This window comes from Lithobates pipiens, unplaced genomic scaffold, assembly GCF_037356315.1.
Source record: "Lithobates pipiens isolate NorthernLeopardFrog02 unplaced genomic scaffold, aLitPip1_a1.2 Scaffold_16, whole genome shotgun sequence".
Lineage (NCBI taxonomy): Eukaryota > Metazoa > Chordata > Amphibia > Anura > Ranidae > Lithobates > Lithobates pipiens.
In genome coordinates, this window is record NW_027507748.1 from 278,195,243 (window position 1) to 278,218,898 (window position 23,656).

Below are 23,656 nucleotides of genomic sequence, written 5' to 3' on the forward strand. Positions count from 1 at the left end.
GACAATCGGTCCCTGGCCGCAAATAGCAGCTTGTAGAGGGCAGAGATCATATGAGGCAGAAGGTCTTGAGTAGCCCACAAGCATTCGAACTCCGTAAGAGTAGATCTGATCTGCAACTCATAATGCTGCAATCTTCTAAGTCTGCTAAGTCTTCTGGATCAAGGTGTTGCTCCAGTGTCTGTGTTAGAACAGTTTCAGGGTGTTTACGCCAACCGGTTCATGGTTCCCAAACCCAAAGAGGGCTACCACTCCATCTTGGATCTCAAACTACTCCTGCATGTCCACATATTTTCATCGCACCAGCAGTTTTTACATTTTGCTGTGTGTCCCCTGCACTTTCAGTTTGGTGCCCTGCCTTTTGCACCCCAGCTGTATACCAAGGCACTGGCCTCAATAGTAGCCCTGCTGCGGGCTTGTAGCACCCACATTGTTTGGAGTATCTGGGTCTGTTCCCAGACCAAAGTATTTCTCCCGCAGGGGAAATTTCAAACTGTCTGCTCCCAAAATTATGCTATTTAATCTAGAAGACATCTGACTCTCCACTTTAGCATGAGAGTCCTGGGTCTCATGGTAGCTTCCTTTGATGCACTACCATTTGCCTAGTTTCAATCCAGACCCTTACCTCACAGTATTGTGTCATCATGGCACAAGTCTATTCCCTGGACAGACCACTTCACTTGACCCTGAGGACCAGCATGTCTGTCTTGACCAGAACTTCATGTCCCAGTCTTGCCCAATGTTCACATGCCAGATATGGACATTTGGCAGGCAGATTTCTTCAGGTGCCACCGTCTGGCCTGAGAAAGGAGGTGATCCCTGCATCCATAGGTATTCCAAGACCTGTGTCACAAGTAGGGGAAGCCACATGTGGACCTCCTGGCCTCTAGGTTCAACAACAATCTAGACAAGTTTGTCTCCAGGTACAGGGATCCTCTAGCAGAAGCAGTGGATGCTATGGTGGCTCAGTGGAATTAGTTCACCTTGATCTATGCCTTACCTTTCTTGAAACGCCTTCCCCATCCACTTCAAAAGATTAAGATGGAGAGCATTCTGATTATCCTCACTGCTTCAGATTGGCCCAGGCAGATGTGGTACTCCAACTTAGTAGGACTCTTGGTGGATGCTCTGTAGGCTCTTCCAGATCATCAGGATCTTCTGTCTTAAGAACCAGTTTACCATCCCGCTTCACAGTCACTGCCTTTAATAGCATAGCTGTTGAAGCCCAGGTTCTGAGAGACAGGGAAATCTCTGAATTAGTCATCACAATGTTAAAAGCTAGGAAGTCTACTTCATGCAAGGTCTGTCATTTCACCTGGAAGTCACGTTTCACTTGATGTGAGTCATGGGGCCTTCACTCTCTCCTGTCAAAGCATGCTCTACTAAATCTGTGAGTTATTTTTGGGCTGATAGGAAGTGATGTATGGGCTGATGTAAAGATGTAGGCTTCTAGGGGGGCTAAGTCCCCCCCCCCCACCTTACCAACCTATTTATAGACTGGTGGGTGGCGCTCTGCATTTTTGTGGGGGAAAACACCTTCGGCAACCATATCTTTTAGTATGGTTGCTATATAGACAAGCTATTACATATGTGGCAAGGTACTCAAGACCAAATAAGGGAGTTTACAGCGTATTTGTAAACCCCAGTATTCCAGTGTGGAGGACACTGATTTTTTGGGCATTACCTTAAAGAGGAATCCAGACACGGGAAAAGTAGCCACTGATACCTTTGGTAAAAATTGTAGCGGGAATTCTGTGTTGAAAGCAAACAGTTGTCACTGGTTCCACACAATAAAGCTCATTCTGATGGGGGAGTTCATTCGCGTTCAGTAGACTGTTTAGATGACTTTAGGCATAGGGCCTTGGATAACAGTGTAGTAATCTTTTGGCAAATTTGCTCAAGAATGCAGGAAGTAGCAACTACCCACAATTGTGAATGCACTTCTAAAGAATATGACAGTGTAGTAGAGATTATAAAAATATGATACCTACAAACCCTATATACAGAAAAGCAATTGCACACTATTTACTTAAGGGATATTAAGTTTCAAGCAGGGGGGCTCCCTAGCTAGCAGCCTGCTGCATCCTAGTCTCTTTAAACAGTAAGCCAACAAGCCAGTTCCTTAATTGGGTTTTTATAAAATATATAATGTATATTTGTAGACACTGCAGAGTGCATAAGAAAACTTGAGTCGGTGTGTTTGTGACTGTAGAAATATTTGCTACTACCTGTCAGTATATACAATGTATCACTATGAATATGGTAGATGTGATCATGTGCCCCAAATGTTTTCTACAGTATTTCGGATACACAGCTTCCCCCATAAGCATTCGTATTTCTGAACCTTACAGTACATGGCAGAATTCAGCAACTGCCCATCGTTCCAATGTACCCAAACACTTTAATAGAGAGAGCATGGAGGGGTTATGACAGTTTTTTTCCTGCCACATCTATGAAAGGGTTTTTCCAATGCCATGGAGGAAACCTGCATCATACACTACTGAATTGTGTTTTATTCTGGATATCTAAAATCTAGAATGCCCTTGGGACTGAATATGGAATATTTAAAATTGCTTATCTTGCTTATATGATTATTATTATTATTCTCAACTGTCAAAAATAGTTCCATAATATATATGGTTACTAATCATTCTGAAGTAATCTTTTGCACTGTGACTGCAATCACCAACTTTCTTTGTATATAGATCCAGCTTAAGGTTATCTCTAAGAAGTCGAAAAATAGAAGATCGGATGGAAAAATACAATTCAGCTATACAGGTATTTCATGCCATAGCAGTAGTTATTAAAGGGCAGAGGGGGTTCCTCTATCTGAATTTTATGTGTTGACTTCAATTCATTTGATATTAAATAACCAGTTATATGGTTTGATTTACTAAGGGCAAATAAACTGTGCAGTTTGCAAGTGCAGCTAAACTCTGCAAGAGCATTTGCCCCAGAGCTTGGTACATGAGGTGAAATTTCACTTTGCGAAGAACACCTAATGAATGGAAAAAAACAACATCTTTGCTTGCACGTGTGTTGATGATGTAAATCATTTACTAAGTTCAGGAGTAAATGCCCTTGTAGAGTCTAACTGCACTTGCAAAGTGCTAGGTCTATTTGTCTTTAATAAATCAAGCCCCATAACGTCTATTGAAACATCATCAAAATTAGGTGAATGTGTTTGTGAGAAAAATAAAGATCTCCTAAAGCATCTTGAAGGAAACTTGACATGAGAGAAATATTGAAACTGCAATTGCTGATTTCCTCCAGATCGATCCATTAGTTTCCTTCTATCGTGCTGATCTAGCAGCATCAATATTTTCACATTTGTCACTGACCAAGTCAGAAATTCTGACATCATTCTATAAGTCAGAGAAATACAAATAGGTAAAATTTTTAGAAGGTCAGAGATGGTAGCCTCCATATTTCCCTCAGATCTGATTTGCCATAAATTGGACCTGTTTGGCTATAACTATTACATTGTTTCACTGTCAGGTGAGCCCCTGACCAAAGGGGTTCATACTGTAGCTGCTGTCTTTTAAAAAAAAGGGCACTTACCTGTCCAAGGATCCAGCACCATCCTCACCTGGGCTGGTTCTTTGCTGGTCTCTGGACATTTGTCATTCTACCTAGTAAATGTATGTTTCTTAGCTTTTCATATCATCAGTAGTAGATGGCTTTCACTAACTCTCGTTGATCCTAAGATATTTAGTTTTTATGGTTTAGTAGCTAATTTGCATATTAGAAGCCCCGTAAGCTTCAGAAGACAAAATTATCATTTCAAATTGAGAACGTAACTGACATTTAATAGAAACTATATAAATGTTTGCATATAGTTACATAGTTACATAGTTAGTAAGGTTGAATAAAGACACCAGTCCATCCAATTCAACCTGAGTGAGTGTCTACAATTGTCCCTATCCCTGTACATTGCACACTCACATCGGTCCCTACCCTCAGGGAGCCCACAATCCAAGGTCCCCATTAAATAGGGGAATTTCTTTTTAGATAAGCCACTATGCAGGGGAACACATATTTACAATTTAATTTACTGAGAATAAACTCATTTATCTTGACCTTTTTATGATTTAATATAATATATATAATGCATTTTCAGAGATCAGCAAGTGTCAGAATACAACCCTCTAACAGTCGAGGAGCTGTTGTTGGATCAGATGGAGTTGCCAATAAGCGAAGTATCTTTGAAAAAGATGAGGAAAACTCAGAAAAATCAAACTTGTCCCGAAAGGTGAGAATGCGTGTTATTCTAAGCCCTGGTTTGAGATTTGCACCTCCGGTTTCATGACAGCTTGCAACCTCCTTTAACAGAAGTCTATGCAAGTTGCAATGAACTCCCCAAAAAGTAGTGCAGGGACCTTTTTCAAAGTCGCTACAACTTGAGTGGCAACAATTTGAATGGTTCCATTGCTGTTGATGGGGTGCGACTTCTCATGCAATTTTTGAACTGTCAATGACGTATCGCCCCATGACAAATTGCACAAGTGTGACCCAGGGCCAAAGGTATACAATGTTCAGTAAGCCCCTGTACACACGGTCAGAGATTCTGCCAACCAAATACGTCGGATTTCGTCCGTCGGATTTAGTCCGACAGATTGTGTCTGAAACTGTTGCATACACACGGTTGGACTAAGTTGTCGAAAAATCTGATCTTTCAGAACGTGATGACGTAATTTCATTACGATAGGACTACATTCAGGCTAGTAGCCAATAGCTTTGATGTAGGAATTTGATCTGAGCATGCGTGGCACTTGGTTCGATCAAAATTCGCTACACATGATCGGAGTATGTCCGATCGAACCAGTTGGTTGGGAAATATTTCCAACATGTTGGAAAATTGGGTCCGACGGATATTCGGACGGAATCAGTCCGATGCATACCACACACAGTCGGATTATCCGACGACACAGTCCGATAGGACACATTCCGACGGATTCTCCGACCGTGTGTACAAGGGCTAAGTCTGTTTCAGACCTGGGCAAATTCAAAGTGAGTATGTGATGAAAAACAACTTAACTAGAGATTAGTGAAAACTACAAAATTATATTGTACATAGATGCAGAGAAGCAGGCAGCTGAAGTTATATACCAGTAAAATTTTCATGCAATAGTTGAATTTAACCCTCCTCCTCCAATTTGCACACTTCTGTATCAGTCTTTAATACAATGAACAGCTTCACTGACAAGTAGCTATACTGGTGTGAGAGGAGTCAAGCCAAACATTTCAACATATATATATATGCATATAATTCCATCTGCTGTATTTCTTTGATTACTTTACTGAGTGTTTTAAACAGTTGTTATCTGCTTTGTATAAGCTCAAATTTCAGTTTTAATTGTAGAGGTTTGTGACGGGTTTACTTTAAAGTGATTTAAAAGTCTTCTTTTCTCCTGCTGGCGATCTCCACTCAACCATCTTCTGAGTGCCGCCTCAGCAAGCCAACTGCTGATCGAGCACCCGTGCAGGTGTGCTCCTGAACCAGGCTGTGTGCATCCATAGACACACACAGCATGGCTCGGCCACACCTCCTCCTCCCTCATAAGATTTGATTGAGAGCAGCGGGAGACCATGGCAGGAATAGAGGAGAGTGGGCTGCAAAGAGGCACAGTGCTGAATCACTAGCGGACCCAGGTAAGCGTTTTGGAGTAGCTGTGAGAGGAACAGGTAGCGGAAAGTTTTTACCTTAAAGCGGTAGTAAACCCGCACATTTTTTATTTTATTTTCTAAACCTGCAAAGCAAAAGGCATAATGAGCTAGTATGCACCGCATACTAGCTCATTATGAAATACTTACCTTAGAACGAGGCCCCGACATCTGGCCCGATCCACGCCGAGGGAGCTGACATGCTCCCTCGGCGTTTCTTCCGGGTATCGCGGCTCCGGCGCTGTGAGTGGCCGGAGCCGCGATATCGTCACTCCCGCGCATGCGCGCGGGAGATTTCAGTCCGGCCGCTCGGCTGCTGCCGGATTTTGATGGCGAGAAACCCCTTGTGCGCATGCGCCGCTGCAGTCAGCGGCGCATACCGAGGGGAATATCTCCTAAACCGTACAGGTTTAGGAGATTTTTTTTTTACCTACAGGTAAGCCTTATTATAGGCTTTCCTGTAGGTAAAAGTTAAAAATGTGGGTATACAACCACTTTAATACAGAGAATGCATTAAGGTAAAAAACAAAAAAACTTTTAACTTTAGAACCACTTGAAACACTGGTTCACAATGATGCAAATCTGATTTTGGTTCAGATGCCTTCCAGGACGTATGTCAAGTTTCTATGAAGGCCATTCACATCTATGCGGTGCAGTTCTGATGCAGTTAAAAAAAGGGTCCTGTGCATGTTTAGTGCGATGCAATTTTAAGCTTCACTGGCTACTTAAGATTAAAATCACATTACAGTCGCAGCTGTCAAGCACAAATCGCACCACAAATTTGCATTTCAAACTGCATGAAATTGCATTGCATCTAGTCTGAACCTAGGTTACAAACCTACATTACAAAATTAAACAAAATGTTTATTACTGTGTATGAATTCCAAAAAGGAATATGTGAATACAGTATTTTCTGACTTTGGCCTCTCTGCAAAAAAGATCAGATTATAGCTCCTGTTGCCGTCACCACCAAACGTTGCTCCAGTGAACAAAAATCTCTTCCTGAAGTCTCTGCAGAAAAGGTTTCCCATGTCTCTCGCTGTGCCCAGTAGTTCTCATTAACCACTTAAGCCCCGGACCATTTGACTGGCCAAAGACCAGACCACTTTTTGCGATTCGGCACTGCGTCGCTTTAACTGGCAATTGTGCGGTCATGACGTGGCTCACAAACAAAACTGACGTCCTTTTTTTCCAACAAATAGAGCTTTCTTTTGGTGGTATTTGATCGCCTCTGCGGTTTTAATTTTTTGCGCTATAAACAAAAAAAGAGTGTCACTTTTGAAAAAAATACATTATTTTTTCATTTTTGCTATAATAAATACCCCCACAAAATATATATATAAAAAAAATGTTTTCCTCAGTTTAGGTACTCTTCTACATATTTTTTGTAAAAAAAAAATCACAATAAGCGTTTATTGATTGGTTTGCACAAAGCTTATAGCATCTACAAAATAGGGGATAGTTTTATGGCATTTTTATTGATAATTTTTTGTTACTAGTAATGGCGGCAATTAGCAATTTTTATTGTGACTGCAACATTATGGTGGACACATCGGACAATTTTGACACATTTTTGGGACCATTGGCATTAATACAGCGATCAGTGCGATTAAAATTGCATTGATTACTGTAAAAATGTCACTGGCAGTAAAGGGGTTAACACTAGACATGGGCGCCATCAAAAAATTTGTTTAGTTTCGTTCCATTTTGTTCCGTATGAAAAAAAAATTTGTATTTCGTAATACGTGTACGAAATTTAATTTGGATACATTTTTTTGTTAGGTTTGTAAACTTGTCGTTAAAATAACGAAACTTCGTAAGCATTCGTAAGCATAAAATGTGTATTTTGGATTTGCGAGCGGGGGACACGCGTGCACCTCCAGCGGTGCGCAATCGCCCCCTAGTGCCCGTTTATGTAACATAACGGCGACCCTTAGAGCCGGTTCACACTGCGGACGATGCGAGGCGACACCGACTTGCCTCGCCGCGACCTGCCACGACCTCAGCGGCGATTTGCAAATGACTTCTGTATAGAAGTCAATGCAAGTCGCCCCGAGGTCGCCCAGAAGTAGTACAGGAACCTTTTTTCTGAGTCGGAGCGAATCGAGTCGCTCCTCTCAGAACGGTTCCATTGTACAGAACGGGGTGACTTGTCAGATTGCGGCGAGGCAAGTCGTGTCACCTCGCCCGCAGTGTGAACCGGCCCTTAGCATAACGGCGATGCATGCAGCCGAGGCATGTTGCCTCAGTACAATTGCAGCGGCTGGTCGGCTAGCGGTTAACTACTATGTTCTATAGTGACTTAACAGTCAGTGGGAGGATTCACTAAGTAAGTTTAATTGCCTCGGAAAAAAAGTACAGCTCTACTGTCACAGATAAAAAATAACTTGATCTTGCGATAATATATACTGCTAATTTTCATCAATCTAAATACTGGGGTTTATTTACTAAAGGCAAATTCACTTTGCACTACAAGTGCACTTGGAAGTGCAGTCGCTGTAGATCTCTGCAGATCTGAGGGGAAGATCTGAAATGAGGGGAAGCTCTGCTGATTTTATCATCCAATCACGTGCAAGCAAAAATGCAGTTTTTTTTATTTTCCTTGCATGTCCCCCTCGGATCTACAGTGACTGCACTTCCAAGTGAATTTGCCTTTAGTAAATAACCCCCATTGCTTTGCTAATACATAAAACAATGTTTTCTTAAAAATATGCCACACTAAGTTTCATCGAACAGAATATTAACTTGTTAAACATGGCAGCTCAGCTTAGAACCCAAAATATTTTGTTTCTCAGGATTTAACACTTTCTGGATCTATTACGTCACGCATCAACCAATGGAGTAACAAGCTGCAACAAAGTTCAAGCACTGTTACGAGCACAAAGGTAAGGGACATACAGGGGGTTATTTACCAACACTGGAGAGTGCAAAAGCTGGTGCAATTCCGTATAGAAACCAATCAGCTTCCAGGTTTTATTGCCAAAGCTTAATTGAATGAGCTGAAGTTAGAAGCTGAGTGGCTACCATGCACAGCAGCACCAGATTCTGAGTGCTCCAGTTTTAGTAAACCCCCCAACTGTAGTTCCTGAAGTTTCTATATATAGTAACACTAAAGGAAAATATTAGCAACTCTAAAAGTTTAAGTATTTTTTATGTTCTTATAGGATGTCAAAACAGGTGATGTAGCCACAAAAAGAATGTTGTGGCAACAGAAATCCCAGTCTTCAAGTGACACCAAGGTAAGGGTAACAGACTTGTTTGCAATTTTGCACTTCCGTCTGAAAATGTGGATTTCTCATATGAAATGTAGACAATAAATACTATAGAGTTGGAATTAGCCTATCATCTGTACCACAACCTTTTTACAACAAAAATATGTAAAGGTATTACCAGGTGAGGAACCAAAAAGCCCCCTCATTAAATCAGTGAGAAGTGCAAGAGAGCCGTCTTATAACGGAAGGTATCTACTTGTCTCACTTTAATCCCAAAATAACAAGTTGATTTCTTATTTTAGGATTAGTAGTGTTTTTCCCTGGATTATGGCATATTTATAGCCCTATATTATATAGCCATTTATCTCAAATTGTATACAGTTGTTTCAGGCTTGTTGCCCATTGTCAGTGGACTAAAGGGAAACAATGGTTTCTTTGGAGTAGGACATTGAGGCCAAGAGAAAAGCATAATCAGACAAGTTATTGTGAGTATTCTGTAATCCAGTGGTTCTGCATGGACAGTTTGCCAGGGGGCACAAAGAATTATTTTGCATAGCTCCTCCCACTATCCTAACATGAAGACTTAACCCTTTGTTTTGGGATTCGTGATGTAGGTGTGACAGCAGGATTTCGAGGGACTGTCCCTGATTTCCTTCTGTCCCTGATTTGGAGCAATGTCCCTCTGTCCCTCTTTCCCCCTCATTTGTCCCTCATTTTGTTCTGATTTATATAGTTGTATATAAAATTCACTTTTTATCTTTCAAAAAGCGTTTCCCAGTGCTAAACCTTTCTTCCAAATTCTAAATTGCTGCATTTGTACATTTTAAAAGACAATATAAAAAAATAGAAGTGGTAACAAAAAGACCTTGCCTTTTTAATTAACCTTTTTTTTGGTGTTAATGCTCCTTTAAGGGGGTGTGGCAGGGGGCGTGTCCCATGCCTACATACATTTACTGGTAGGTGTCCCTCATTACCATCTCAAAATGTTGGGAGGTATGTGGCAGGCAGACGCCTTCTTTTTTAAAAAAGGCTCTACTGTGCTTTCCTGCGATACTATGTAATTAAGTTGACTTTCAGATTTTAAAAATCATTGGTCTTGGCACAGTTTCTGCATATAATTCCTATCTAATATAGTTTCAAGATTGTCGGATGCATGGTTTTCCTGCTGTGTGCAGTGGTGATATGACATCTATGTCATTACCAAACACAGGTGTAATGTAGGGGCTTGCAAATAAAACCACAATGCATAGTGAGGGAAGCAGACAGAAATGCCCCAATGTGTTGGCTGAGAATAGTCGGCTAGAGGTTGTAGCTCTTGAACAGGCTGATGATCCAATAATAGACATTAGTGAGTATTAATTTTATTCATGTGTAGGCATCTTTTTGGTTAACATTTTTAGAACAACAAGGTAAAATTCTATATACTTAGGGTAATCTATATACTGTATATATATAAAATAAGTTTGGAATGTATGATATTGCACAATCACAGTTTCAATTTATTCACAATGTTTTGCTGCCACCTGCTGGAGGAAAAACAGTTGTATAAAAGTGTTTGAACTGAAACTTTGATAGTTGTCGGTCAATTTTATTCTCATTTTGTTAAAAGTTTACAGTTTATAAACGGATGTATTTGTATTAATTTGTATTAAATCTTTATTTTACAAAAACATATTACAGGGTGCATCCATGATGGATGGGGTTTATTTACAACAGGCAAATAGACGTCGGCAGAGCTTCCTATAATTTACTAAGCTCTGGAGCTACTGCACTTGCAGAGTGCACAGTCTATCATCCAATCGTATGCAAGAAAAAATGTTTTCACCTCATTTACTAAGTAGTGCACAGTCTTCACCTCGGGAGGGGGGTTGCCCCATTAGTAAGGCTTACATGGCCCCATGATTTCTAACAGCAGCCATGATGTCACCTGCTGCCTCCTAATGACAATTATTAAATATATGCAGTTTCATTTTACCTTACTAAAAAAATATAAAAATCTATTTTTAATAATTTTTGCACATAATAAAGAAAAGGTATACATATAAAACTAGTATACATTCTCTTTAAGTCAGCATATCCCTCTTTCTTTCTGTTAGTAGGGAGTGTAATGTCTTAAAGTGTTGCTAAAGCCTAGTTTAAAAAAAAAATTATAATAACAAACATGTGTATACTTACCCACTCTGTGCAATAGTTTTGAGCAGCCCCGATCCTCTTTTTCTAGAGTCCCCCGCCAGCACTCCAGGCCCCTACTCTTTGGCAGTTGCTCCCACGGAAAGCCGCTTTCCAAGCGGGTTCCCATGTGTGCTCGCTCCCAAGTCCCACTGCTACGTCCGTTGACACTGACAGCGGGACTCGGCCCCACCCCACCCGCCCGTTCTGTGTCACAGCTTTTGATTGACATGCTATCAATCTGTCCAATGAGGAAGGAGATGCTGCTCTCGTGCACGTCGCTGGATCGGATCGGGCTCAGGTAAGAAATAGAATGGGTCATCCTGAGTATTCCTCACGATAAATTCCATCTTGGTGTCCTTTCTCTGGGGCACCAGTCAGCCAAGATTTAAGCTGAGGGTGCTGGAGAGGCCTTGGGGAGAGGGTGGTTTGGCTTGCCCGGGCCTACACTCCTATTTCTTGGCGGCTCTCCTGTCCCACGCCCACAACTGGCTGGTCTCGGATGAGTCCAACGCAGCAGTGGTCCTGGAAGCAGCGTGTTTGGGATCATATGAGGCGCTACGGAACATACTTTACCGAGGCCCTAGAGCTCCGTTCCCTCTCACCTCTGCAATGAGAGCAGTCATAAGGGCATGGTCAGTGGCTAATTCAAAATGCCCCTTACCCCCGGGACACATTTCCCCGCATAATCCTCTTTGGTTTAACCCAAACTTATCAGAATTCGGATCCATTCCCGACCCTAACGTGTGGGCAAGTAGGGGTATCAAGTATATTGATCAGCTTTTGAGGGCAAAATACAGACTTTTGACAGGCTGAAACAAGAATATACTTTACCTAACTCACATCTATTTAGATTCTTACAACTTATTCACGCTTTTCAGACGCAGTTTAAAAATGCCCAATTAGCTTTTTATACCTCGAGGTTGGAGACTCTGCTCAGAGATGAGAATCTATCTAAGCCCCTATCCACCATATATAAAGCATTACTCCCTAACGTTCATACGGGTTTGGAAAACCTTAAGGCAAAGTGGGAGGTAGATTTCCCTACGCTAGACACAGAGGACTGGGAAGACATATGGGAGTATCCATTCTCACAGCTAGTGTCAGCCAGAGATAAATTGGTGCAATTTAAAATAGTACATAAGGTGTACTACACACCTGTACAGCTCCACAGAATTTATCCATCTGTCTCCGCCTCTTGTTGGAGATGCAACTCACAATCGGCGGATTTCACACACATGTTCTGGAGCTGCCCTCAGATCGAAATCTTTTGGGTGGAAGTGACCAAATTTATTCTGACAGTCACCCCCGTTTTTGTACCACTGTCTGTAGAGATATGTCTGCTGGGATTGGTCAGGTCACTGGCCCCATGCCGGGGAATCAGAACACTGCTAGGACTATTATTATACTATGCCCGTAAATCTATAGTACTCAAATGGAAGGCCTCGGCCGCACCTTCAATTAATTTCTGGAAGAGCTTAGTGAATACGGCTCTACCACTGTATAAGGCTACATACCTATCACGTGGCTGTGGCACCAAATTTCACAAAATATGGGATATTTGGACGGAGTCGCAGGACACCAACGCAGATTCAAACGATGATTAGCACCATTCTATTAAGCATTGGGAAGGAAGTGGGGGCATCCCTGATGTATTGACATCCCTGGGTTCCCAGGTAAATACTTAATGGGGAGGAGAGGGAATAGCAGGTGAAGTGTATTGAATTGTATAATTCATCCTAGGAACAATCAAAGGAAGCAGTAGGGTATGGGCGAAATTGGAGGTTACTCTGCATGATCTGCATTGGTGGTAGAGCGTACAGTGCTTTTGTTAGGCATACATGCAAGTGAATGTATGTTTGTTGGGGGTTTTGTTTTTTTACTTTTTGCTGGTTTTGTTTGTTTTGACTCAGGGGTTATATAGTAGTGACCAGCCTGGGTATGCCCAATAGGCTGTATGTTGTTCTGTGTTTACCTTGCAAATCAATAAAAATAACTTAAAAAAAAAAAAGAAGGGGTCATCCTCAGGAGCTCAGCCGAGGTGCGTGGTCTTAGGGTGGGCTGGCTGGAGGAGAGAGTGGCTCTTTACACTCATGATTTGCTGCTATTTTTAAATGATGCTGGTGACTTTCTGTGGGGCACTCTCGGAATCATGGACCCCTTCTCCACCTTCACTGGGATGAAGGTGAATTGGCACAAGTCTCAGCTTTTTCCGGGGGATGAGGGGGCTAAGTCCTCCTCACCCTCCTCTATCCCACTTAAATGGGTTGATAAGTTTACCTAATTAGGTATCATCATCTCAAGAGAGAGCGGGGACTTTTTCCAGCTCAATCTTGACCCAGTCCTGGTAGCAATTAAAACCAAACTGAAGGCATGGGGCAACCTTCCCCTTTCCCTCATTGAGCGCATCAACCTTCTTAAGATGAAAGTTCTCCCCAAATTCACGTACATTTTTAGTAATTCCCCACAATGGCTGACTAAAATCTTCTTCGACTCTCTTAGACAGCTCTTTCTCTCCTTTATTTGGGGGTCTAAACCACCTAGATTCAAATACAGTTACAGGTTCAATATTATCTCAAATCCACAGGCCTGTGCCAAATACAAAATACTGACCCTTGAGCATATTATCTCCAACGGAGAGCTCACTCCCTTCCATGTATTACGTACCAAATTTAATGTACCTGCACAGGCCCATTTCAGGTATATTCAGGTCGCTCATGCCTACAGGTGTCAGTTCGTAGGCCAACCAATTACACTGGAATACTCGGAACTCGAATCCACCCTTCTGGTGAAAGACATGGAGAAGCCCACGTCTCAGATCTACGGGTCCATGCTGGTTGCTGCCATCCCCGAGCTGTCCTCCCTCTGCAGGAAATGGGTGGGAGACATACTGGAACTGGGTGAGGATGACGGGAGGGAGATTTGGGATTTTCCATTCTCCCCTCTGGTCTCAGTCAGGGACAAACTGGTCCAACACAAAATTGTACACAGAGCTCATTACACTCCCCACAGGCTGTACCGGGTGTCGCCGGCGCATTCTCCGGTTTGTTGGTGCTGCTCATACCAGCTGGGAGACTTCTTTCACATTTTCTGGGTTTGCCCAGCAATTGCAAATTATTGTAAAGAGGTACTCCAGGTGATCACCAAGGTCACTAAGACTAGAGTCCCTTATGACCCTAAACATTGTCTATTGGGACTGGTGGAACAAATGTCTCTGCTCAGAAACAGACAATGCACGTAAGGCCATCACGATGAACTGGAAACAGGCATCTCCCCCCTCTGTCAGATTCTGCAAAAATCTAGTGAATGCCAGTTTACCCCTTTATAAAGCCACCTACTCGGGCAGGGGTTGCCCAAAAAAAATTGAAAAGGTATGGACCAGTTGGTTGGATGACAATACCACGGCAACAGATACAGTAACCAACTCCTAGAGTAGCAGTATGCTTTAGTATGTTAGTATATTGATCCAACTACTCTCATGTCACGTTATCCTTCCATTATAGTTTTGAGCACAGATCCTCCTGAACTAAACCTCTCCCTACATTGGCGTTTAGATAAGTAAGATTGTTATGTTGTATGGTCTGACCTGTTGCAGCCTGTTGCTGCATCACAGGTAGCTTGTCTCTGATGTAGGATATACCCTGTTGTGGTCTGTTGCCGCTTCAGAGGATCTACCCCTGCATGGGTAATGTTTAGCCCCTATGTGGGCAAATTTGTATGCTAATTGAAAACTCAATAAAAAAGATTTTGCAATAAAAAAAAAGAAATAGAAGTGATCAGCGGGGAGCTGCAGAACAAAATGTTTTTCACCCTAACGCATAGAATGCATTAAGGTGAAAAACCTTAAGGCTGGGTCCACACCCCACATTCAATTTGCATTTCAGGAGACTGTGACCGGCTCTCGATGAAGCCAGTTCACACATCTTTGGGATGGCTGCTGAGCGGATTGCACTGGGGTCCTGTGTACTCTCTGGTCCATTTCAGGTCCGAATTCAGACAAAAATTTGGACCGAAGTCTGACCTCAAATGGTGAACAAGGACGCACCGGACCCCTGGTGTGAGCTGCTCCGCTTGGCAGTGTGAACTCAGCTGAAGGCTTTAAAACCATTTTAAGCTGGCTACACGATATACAGTTTTCTTTTTAGTTTATGAACTACATAGTTCCATACGGAATGGCATGAAAATCACCCACACAAAATTATGAGCGGGAACGTGAGTTTCCTCTATGCGAAGTGTGAATGGGGTCTCAGTCTTAATATTGTGCATTGACTTAGAGGGGTTGCTTTGGCAGAGAGCTGAATGAATTAGGTGGGCACATTTTCAGGGACTGGCTTGTGTTGTTTTGACTAGGGACAGGGGAAAGTGAGCAGGCATTGAAACAGTAGTGGATCTGAGAGATGACTGCTCAGACTGTAGCAATAATTTTGTTGCTGTTCAATTGGCAAATAGATAAATAAAAATAAAAAAAATATAGGAGGAAGAGGGAAAGGAAGATGAGAAATCACTACTGGAGGCAGAATCTCTGTGGCAAAACAAAACTGATTAGGCATTATATTATTAAGAAAATTAATTAAAATGAATGAATTAGAACCGCACTTTCTACAAGATATAATATTTCAAAGTGTTTTAACATGAAAATGCTCTAATTGCATAGACAAAAATCAATAAACATAATCAAGCATGTGATGTGAAAATTATGTGAATTGTATATTACATCCACAAAATTACAAACGAAATCCGTGATCAGAATGAGTGATCAAAAAAATTATAATATATATATATGTATATATAATATATATATTGATATTCAAAAAGTTCATTCAATTTATTTGAATCTTCCGAATCTTGATTAAAAAGGAAGTAAACCCTGATGGGTTTTACTTCCTCTTTGTTTCCCTGCAAAGGTAAAGCATAATGGGCTACTATGCATCGCATAGTAGCCCATTAAGAGGATTCTATGGAGAAGTATGCCACAATTTATTCCAACAATTTAGGTTAAAAATAGGTTTAAAATCAAGTATCCATAGCAGCTAACACATCCATGTGTTGGAGATGCCATTAGAGTTCCAGGCTGTGTTGCAAACTGCAGAAGTGACGTATCACGTTCAAGCCACCCTACGCGTTTTGTCAGCACGCTCTGATGTCATCGGGGTCATGTGATCGTATATGTCACTTCCATATTTATACATGTCCACCAATTAAGGATATCCAATCTAGATCACTCCTTGCTCAAAATATAATAAAAACCTAGTAAAACATACTATAATTGTAAAAGACTATAAAACCTAAGTATATTGGGGTAAATTAATTACATTTTAATTAGCATTTAAATTTACATGATTGAACTTGTTGTATGCAAAGATACTGCCATCTTGTGGACAAAAAACAAATGATGAATACCTATGAAAAATAAAGAAATAGAGCCATCTTGTGACAAAAAAGAAAAATGGATTTAAATAGAATGGATTTACCTTTTACAATGAAAAATCCACAAACATGATTTCTTAATAATTGGATAAATAACAACTTAAATCAATATAAACATTGATTCCCACAGGCGTAAGTGTATTCAATTTATAGACCCATTCCGTTTCATTTTTTTACATTTTCTGGATCATGTTGCCTCCCCTCCAATCAATGTCTATTTTATCGATCCCAATTAATTGAGCCACACTAGGGTCCTTGTTGTGATGTGTCCTAATCCTAAAATGGTTTGAAAGGCTGTGTTTTAGGAACCCATTTTAAATATTATTTAGATACTCATTAATACGGGTGCATAAATTCCTTTTAGTGCGTCCCACATATTGAAGCCCACAAGGGCAAATAATGAGGTAAGTTGCATGGGTGGATTTACATGTAATAAATTATATTATTGAGGATTAGTGCTGTTGTAGTTTTTTATTTGTGTAGGAAACAAAACCCTCAAATTCCTAATGTGTCCTCGCATTTTTACTCTTATACATGCCAATTGGATTAAGATGGCCATACACATAAAAATGAAGTTGGAGAAGGATTATTACAGTTTCACACCTTCCAGCGGTCCAAAAAAAAAAAAACCTCCAGTGGTTACGGCTCCCTTGATACCAGGCACCCGGTCTTTTTTTCAGGATCCAAATCTGCAGCCTCCTGTCCTGATTGGCCAGGATGAGAAGCGGGAAACTGATGGCGAATATTGATTCGCTAAAGTCACAAAGTGGGAGCACTGCGCCCTGAGGACAACATAACATTGGGTTAATCAGTGCTTTAGGCACTAATAACGTGCTTGTAAAAAAATGACAGAACTAATAGAAACCTGTTAGTCTGGCACCCTGCACAGTACACAGCCACACACTTAGAACAATTTATTTTTAAATATATGATAATAAATAAATATGATTAACATTTTTTAACATCTTAGTCATATTATCAGTTATTTTAAAAAAAATCTATGATTACGTCATCCAAACCCTGTGCTCCTTGTGGACCAGCCGCCACTGAATAATTATTCAATAAGGTTAATACTTCTCCTTTTCCTTTCTCTGCCATAAAATGACATTTCTATTTTCTGATCTATCTTCATATACTGTAATGGTCAGGTGTTTAGCTCTCATGTGACAGTGAAATAAAAGGGAGAATCTTAAATATAGCAGCTTTATGCAGCAGATAGAAGTCTCCTGAGATCACAGTCTGTGTTGAGTTTATTGATGCAGTGTGAATTCAGTATTTTTGGCTTAGAAACATATTTTATTGTGCACATACCTTTTCAGTACACAGGATATTTATAGCATGGCTGAGCTCCAGAGTACTTGTATATAGACATGCAGGTTAAATATAACAACGTTGTGCTTATTAAAATAAAAAAGTTGAGTACTGTCTGACACTTTTCCCCTAACATTAAAAATTTCCAGGACAAGCTTTTAGGGTGTACCCCCTTCTTCTACGGTCCAAGTAGTTCTAATAAACAGTGGGGGAGATTTACTAAACCTGGAGGGTGCAAAATCTTGTGCAGCTCTGCATAGAAACCAATCAGCTTCCATGTTTAGGGCCAGGTTCACACATGTGCGGCTTCCGGTTCGTGCGTGGGGTCCGGTGCGTTCCTGTACATCGGTTCAGGTCTGATTCAGATCTGAATTTTAGCCTGAATTCACACCTGAACCGGACCCAAAGACTAACCGGACCCTTTTTCAATCCGGACTGCGGCCGCCCCAGATATGTGTGAAACAGGCTCCATTGAGAGCTGGTCACACTTGCCTGCCATGCGAATCCAATTTGCATATGTGTGAACCCAGCCTTATTTTCAAAGCTTAATTGAACAAGCTGAATTTATCCAATAGTTAAGAAAACAAAGTTTTATCAAAGTGTTAAGAAAGACAATCTCTGAGACAAAAAAAAAAGAAATACTGTCCACCCTCAACATACTAAGGACACTTTCGCACTGGGGCGTTGGGGACGTCAGCAGTAACAGGAAAGGTGCTTTACAGGCGCTTTGCAGGCTCTACTTTTAGCGCTATAGCACCTGTAACACGCCTCAGTGTGAAAGTGGCCTAAATGAGCCATCATAGTCACTAGATATCACTGCATATGCTCTGACCCAGAACACAAGAATAAAAATCTCAGAATACTAATAAAATCCTTCCACAGGGAAGTTTACAATGACGAAACCATCAGTACAAGACTAAACACTGCCTTAAAAAAAAAAAAAAAAAGCAGCAGTAAACCTCATTCTGATTACAGAGACACAAATAAAAGAACCAAGTCTTGCAACAACAAATGCTGCATCCTGTGCAGCCAAATCAGTCCACTGAAAAGTGTTTCACACCCAAAAGGGACCTTCAATATCACAGGATCATACAGTTGTACTTTCTGTGGTGCACCTCATTCAATGCAAAAAATGCAACCAAGGATTTTAAATTTGGCAGAATTAATAAACCCGACCACTGTATGGAAGACATGAAGTTCTTAAAGCAGTAGTTAACTGCATACTTTAAAAATTAAAAATAAATAAACCTGTAAGACAATGGCATAATGTGCTAGTATGCACTGCTGATAGGGCTTCCATGTTCACCAGGTCTTCCTTCCAGGTTTGCAAGGGCCGCGCAGGAGTCATGGTGGCAGCACAGAGCTATGAAGGGACAGCACAGGTATGCTGTCCCTTCAGAGCGCATGCAGCAGTGACGTTACTGGCTGCACGCAGTTTAATTATCTCCTAAACAGTGCTAGCTTAGAAGATATTCACTGTTCCCATAGGTAAGTACTATAATAGGCTTAACTGTAGGTACAAGTGAAAAAAAGACTTTACTACCACTTTAACCTCCCTGGCAGTTTTCCAGAGTGTGGCTCGGGGTTAAATTTCAGTACCATTAGCAGTAACCCAGAGCCACACTCAAGATTGCATTGCAGGAGCCTGGTGCGTTATACTTACCTTGTCACCAGGATTCTGCAATGTCCCCCTGCGGTGTCTGTGGGCTGTGTCCTCCACCGTAAACCTCTGTGTACCGGGCTCCGTTCACTGCGAGCACCGCGATGCACAAGGGCAGAGTCCAGCGGCAAATTCAAAAAAATTAAAAAATCATAATACATACAGTACACTGTAATCTTACAGATTACATTACTGTATGAAATCATTTCACATCCCTTTTGTCCCCAGTGCTTTGTCCAGTGTCCTGCATGCAGTTTTATATTATATATACTGTTCTTTCTGCCTGGAAACTGGAGATTGTCCATAACAACCAAAAAGTGTCCCTTTATGTCAAAAGTGGTTTTAGACCAGCTAGAAAACAGCTATAGTAAATTAGAACACTTGCAGAATTGAGCGATAGTGAATCATGGGGAAATCCATTTTATTATTATTATTATTTTTTATAATTATTTATATTTATTTATTATATTATAATTTATGATTTTGTGTTTCCAAATTTATCATACCCAGGATGTCTACTAGACTCTGGTTTGGACAGATTTAAGTGTGTTATTGCTAAGAATTACAGGACTACAATATAAAACGCCAAATTTCAATGCAAAATAATTGTATCGGTTTGAGATGAAAACATCTGATATAATCGCCAGGGATTTTACAGGGAACTACTCTCAGGAAAGGAAACCTTTTATATTAAGGATGATAATTTTATTGGGCACAAAAGATAATGGACTACATGTGCACCTCAGTTTGGTCATAAAACTGATCGATGATGATTTGGCACTCTTACCTCTGTGACTCCCTCTCCACTACTTTCCTTAATTCACCACTTTGGAAATTATACCAATATACACCAATTCTATTACCGTATTTATCAGCGTATAACACGCACCCCAAGTTTAGGAGGGAATTTTAAGAAAAAAACTTTAAGGAGGGAAGTTTAAGGAAAAAAAACTTACATTTAAATGCCTATCAATGCAGCCTTATCAGTGTCCATCTGCAGCCTTGTCAGTGTCATTTGCAGCCTTATCAGTGTCATTTTCAGCCTTGTCAGTGTCATTTGCAGCCTTGTCATGCAGCCTTGTCAGTGTCATTTGCAGCCTTGTCATGCAGCCTTGCAGTGTCATTTGCAGCCTTGCCATTGAAAAATGGTGCCGCTGTGATACAGAGCTGGATGTCCTGTGTATCTTGGCGGCGCTCGGTAGCGTCCGAGGATGTCCGAAAGCCGCCGAGAATGGCCTAAAGCCGCAGAGAACGCCCCGAAAGCCGCCGAGAATGGCCGAAATTGGCCAAAAGTCTCCTAGAGGCTCACAATAGACGGGGATCAGCGTATAACACGCACCCATTATTTCCCCATGATTTTAAGGGGAAAAAAGTGCGTGTTATAGCGAATAAATACTGTAATTACTATTGCTGTGTATATATGCTGTTTCTTTTTTTTTCTCAGAGATTGTCCCACGTAACATTTTCCCCAAAACCTTGTACAGGCACACCCCACTTTTAAGTATGCAATGGGGTTTATTTACTAAAGCTGGAAAGTGCAAAATCACTCACATCTGCATAGAAACCAATGAGCTTTGAGGTTTTATTACCAAAGCTTAATTGAACAAGCTGAGGTTAGAAGCTTGTTTGTTTCTATGCAGAAGTGAGCCTGATTTTGCACTTTCCAGCGATAGAAAATAAAACCTTGCCCTGAAAATTTTAGGCTGCATTCACACTTGAGCAGAAGTTTTTATATTAGAGTTTTTGAGCGTTTTTGGACATGTACTACTGTACAAGTGTTTTACAGTTTCAGGTGTTTTTGTTTAGCCAATATAAAGGACTAGGGGGAAGAGAGGTGGAGAAGATTAGGGGAGCAGAACTACTTTTTGAGCAGAAAAGGTGCAATAAAGCGCTTATGAAACGCTTATGTTGCAAGTTTCAGGAGATCCGATTGAAGTCTATAGGACCAATCTGCCTCCAATTTGCCAAAAATAAGCTCCTGTACTTTTTGGAGTGACAGGCATTTTGCTATAGTCAACAGTACGCTCAAATTTGAACAAGGGCCATTGAAATAAATGGGATTCACCTTGTGCATTTTTAAGTTTCAAGCAGAAAATCGTTCAGGTCTAAATGGGGCATTAGTGCAAATAAAAAAGTAGCACATGGATCTTTGTTGTAGTATTGTGTGGTAACAGCCTGAAAGATTTATGAACATGTTAAATGACAGTTATCACACAATCTGCATTTTACACTCATTTTTAGTAAATAGCAATTGAGTTCATTTTCTGGAATCCATTTATTTAAATAACACTATCTTGAGATCCCATTTTATTCAAGAAATCCACTTATTCCAACATTCTCATTACAAAGATTTCCAAATTCCACATCTTAGATTAGACACCAGCATAGGGTTTATTTATGATTCAGGCGTCTTCATCGGTCTACAATACCTCACTAATTGAAATGCAGTTTTTCTCATTAAAAGAAAATTCCAGATACTTTATTAGGTGAGTGTCAAAAGTATATATTTTTAATTTGTTTACTAATTATTTTTTTTATTTTTTTACCTTTATTTCAGCTCTGAACTCAAAAGACTCTGTCCATTACAAACAAGGAATTATGCCAATATGATCAAACCCTGTCCTATCAGATCCTGTCCTCAGAGTACATTTACACTTACAGTTTTACCGTACTTTGTTATTAAATTACCTCAGTTTTCTTTGTCTGGAAGCATCCTTTCTTCTTTTATTGTACATCAGATTTCCCTCTTGAATATACTAAAATAAAGTAAATTCAAAATGTTTGTATGTTATGATTAAGATGAAGATGTCTATCAAATGAAAGCCACAGACTGCAACATGGCTTATGATTATGCTCGGCAGATATATTGTGTAAATGATTGATGTATTGTGCAAACAATGAAATGTACCTGTGTATGAAATAATTCTTCATCATATGTTGAATAGGCAACTTTTGTGATTTTTTTTTTTAAGGTCAGATGCCCATTCTTTGCATATCAAACAAAAATTCCCACAGTGTTTTGAGACAGTGTACATGGGTATTTGATGTTTATGAGTTTGCTATGAACACATACTGGCGTGTTTGGAGAGAATAAAAGCAAAGCACAAACTGATCTCAAATTTAAATGCCTTTGTAAACAATTCCTTAAGTAAAACCACCACTGAAAATGAGGCAAGCCATTACAGAACAAAGGATTTGAGATTCTTTCCTTTTTACTTTATTTAACTATATAGAGCTGACCAATGGTACACTTTTCTGGAAAAGGGGGCATACCTAAGAGCAGATCATGGATAACCATCCTACCATTGGAGTGCAGAAGAATAGAATAAATACTATTTCCAGAAATGTCACTGACAGCATCTGCAAAGGAAGAATATTAATGACCAACCCCATGCCTTGCTTCACAAACACCTAATTAGTTCAGTCTTAATACATCTAATTAAAGAAGCTACCTTTGTAGTTTTACGATTTCTGGTTTTGCCGCTTTTACCTGGATAACCAGTGGTTTGTTGGACAACAGATTATGATTCTGTTACTGCTCCTACTCTATGGTGTCTACTGCTTGAAAGACCTAGAAAAATGGCAAGTAACAAGGAGTGAGATAACTGTACTCAGGAAACTGTCAGTAAGCTTATGGATTCCCATTGTCTCACACTTGACCTACTGGCCTCCATTAAATAGTTGAAACTATTTTTTTTATAACAGCATTTACATTATCAACATTGAGCATTTTACAAAAAAATCTTACTCTTTCCATTGAACATTACCTTAATGTATTTTCTATAAAAAATAAATAATTATGTATATACTAGTTATGCTTAGGTGGGATTATTTATTACTAAAATGTATTATCAAACTCATGCCCCAAAATTGACACACTGTGGGGTTGATATACCAAAGCTGGAGCACTCAGAATCTAGTGCAGCTATGCATGGTAAAACAAAAATCATATAGGATATCCACGCTAAAACATAAATTACAAATGAGCAACTGCCTAAGCAACCTGTGACACTAGATGCAAGAATTGTGATAAATCTATGAAGGAGCACTAAAAAATTTAACTCATAATTGTGAAAACACAAAAATGAATTAATATAATGACATCAAACTTATTAGGTGAAAAACGTGTATAACGAAATCACATATCAGTATACACTGAACAAAATAATAAACGCAACACTTTTGTGTTTGCCCCATTTATCATGAGCTGAACGCA

At 40.3% G+C, this 23,656-nt stretch overlaps 1 protein-coding gene across 2 annotated transcripts in view; it reads left to right on the forward strand.

The window, feature by feature from the left end:
• Window positions 1-23,251, forward strand: part of LAD1 (ladinin 1) — a 108,853-nt gene extending 85,602 nt beyond the window's left edge. For both annotated transcript variants that reach the window (XM_077481478.1, XM_077481477.1), the window contains exons 10-14: window positions 2,703-2,775; window positions 4,118-4,249; window positions 8,457-8,546; window positions 8,826-8,900; window positions 21,998-23,251. In XM_077481478.1, coding sequence (XP_077337604.1) covers window positions 2,703-2,775; window positions 4,118-4,249; window positions 8,457-8,546; window positions 8,826-8,900; window positions 21,998-22,003 — 376 coding nt within the window. In that variant the 3' untranslated portion in view covers window positions 22,004-23,251. The remainder of the gene's footprint in view (window positions 1-2,702; window positions 2,776-4,117; window positions 4,250-8,456; window positions 8,547-8,825; window positions 8,901-21,997) is intronic.
• Window positions 23,252-23,656: the final 405 nt, after the last annotated feature.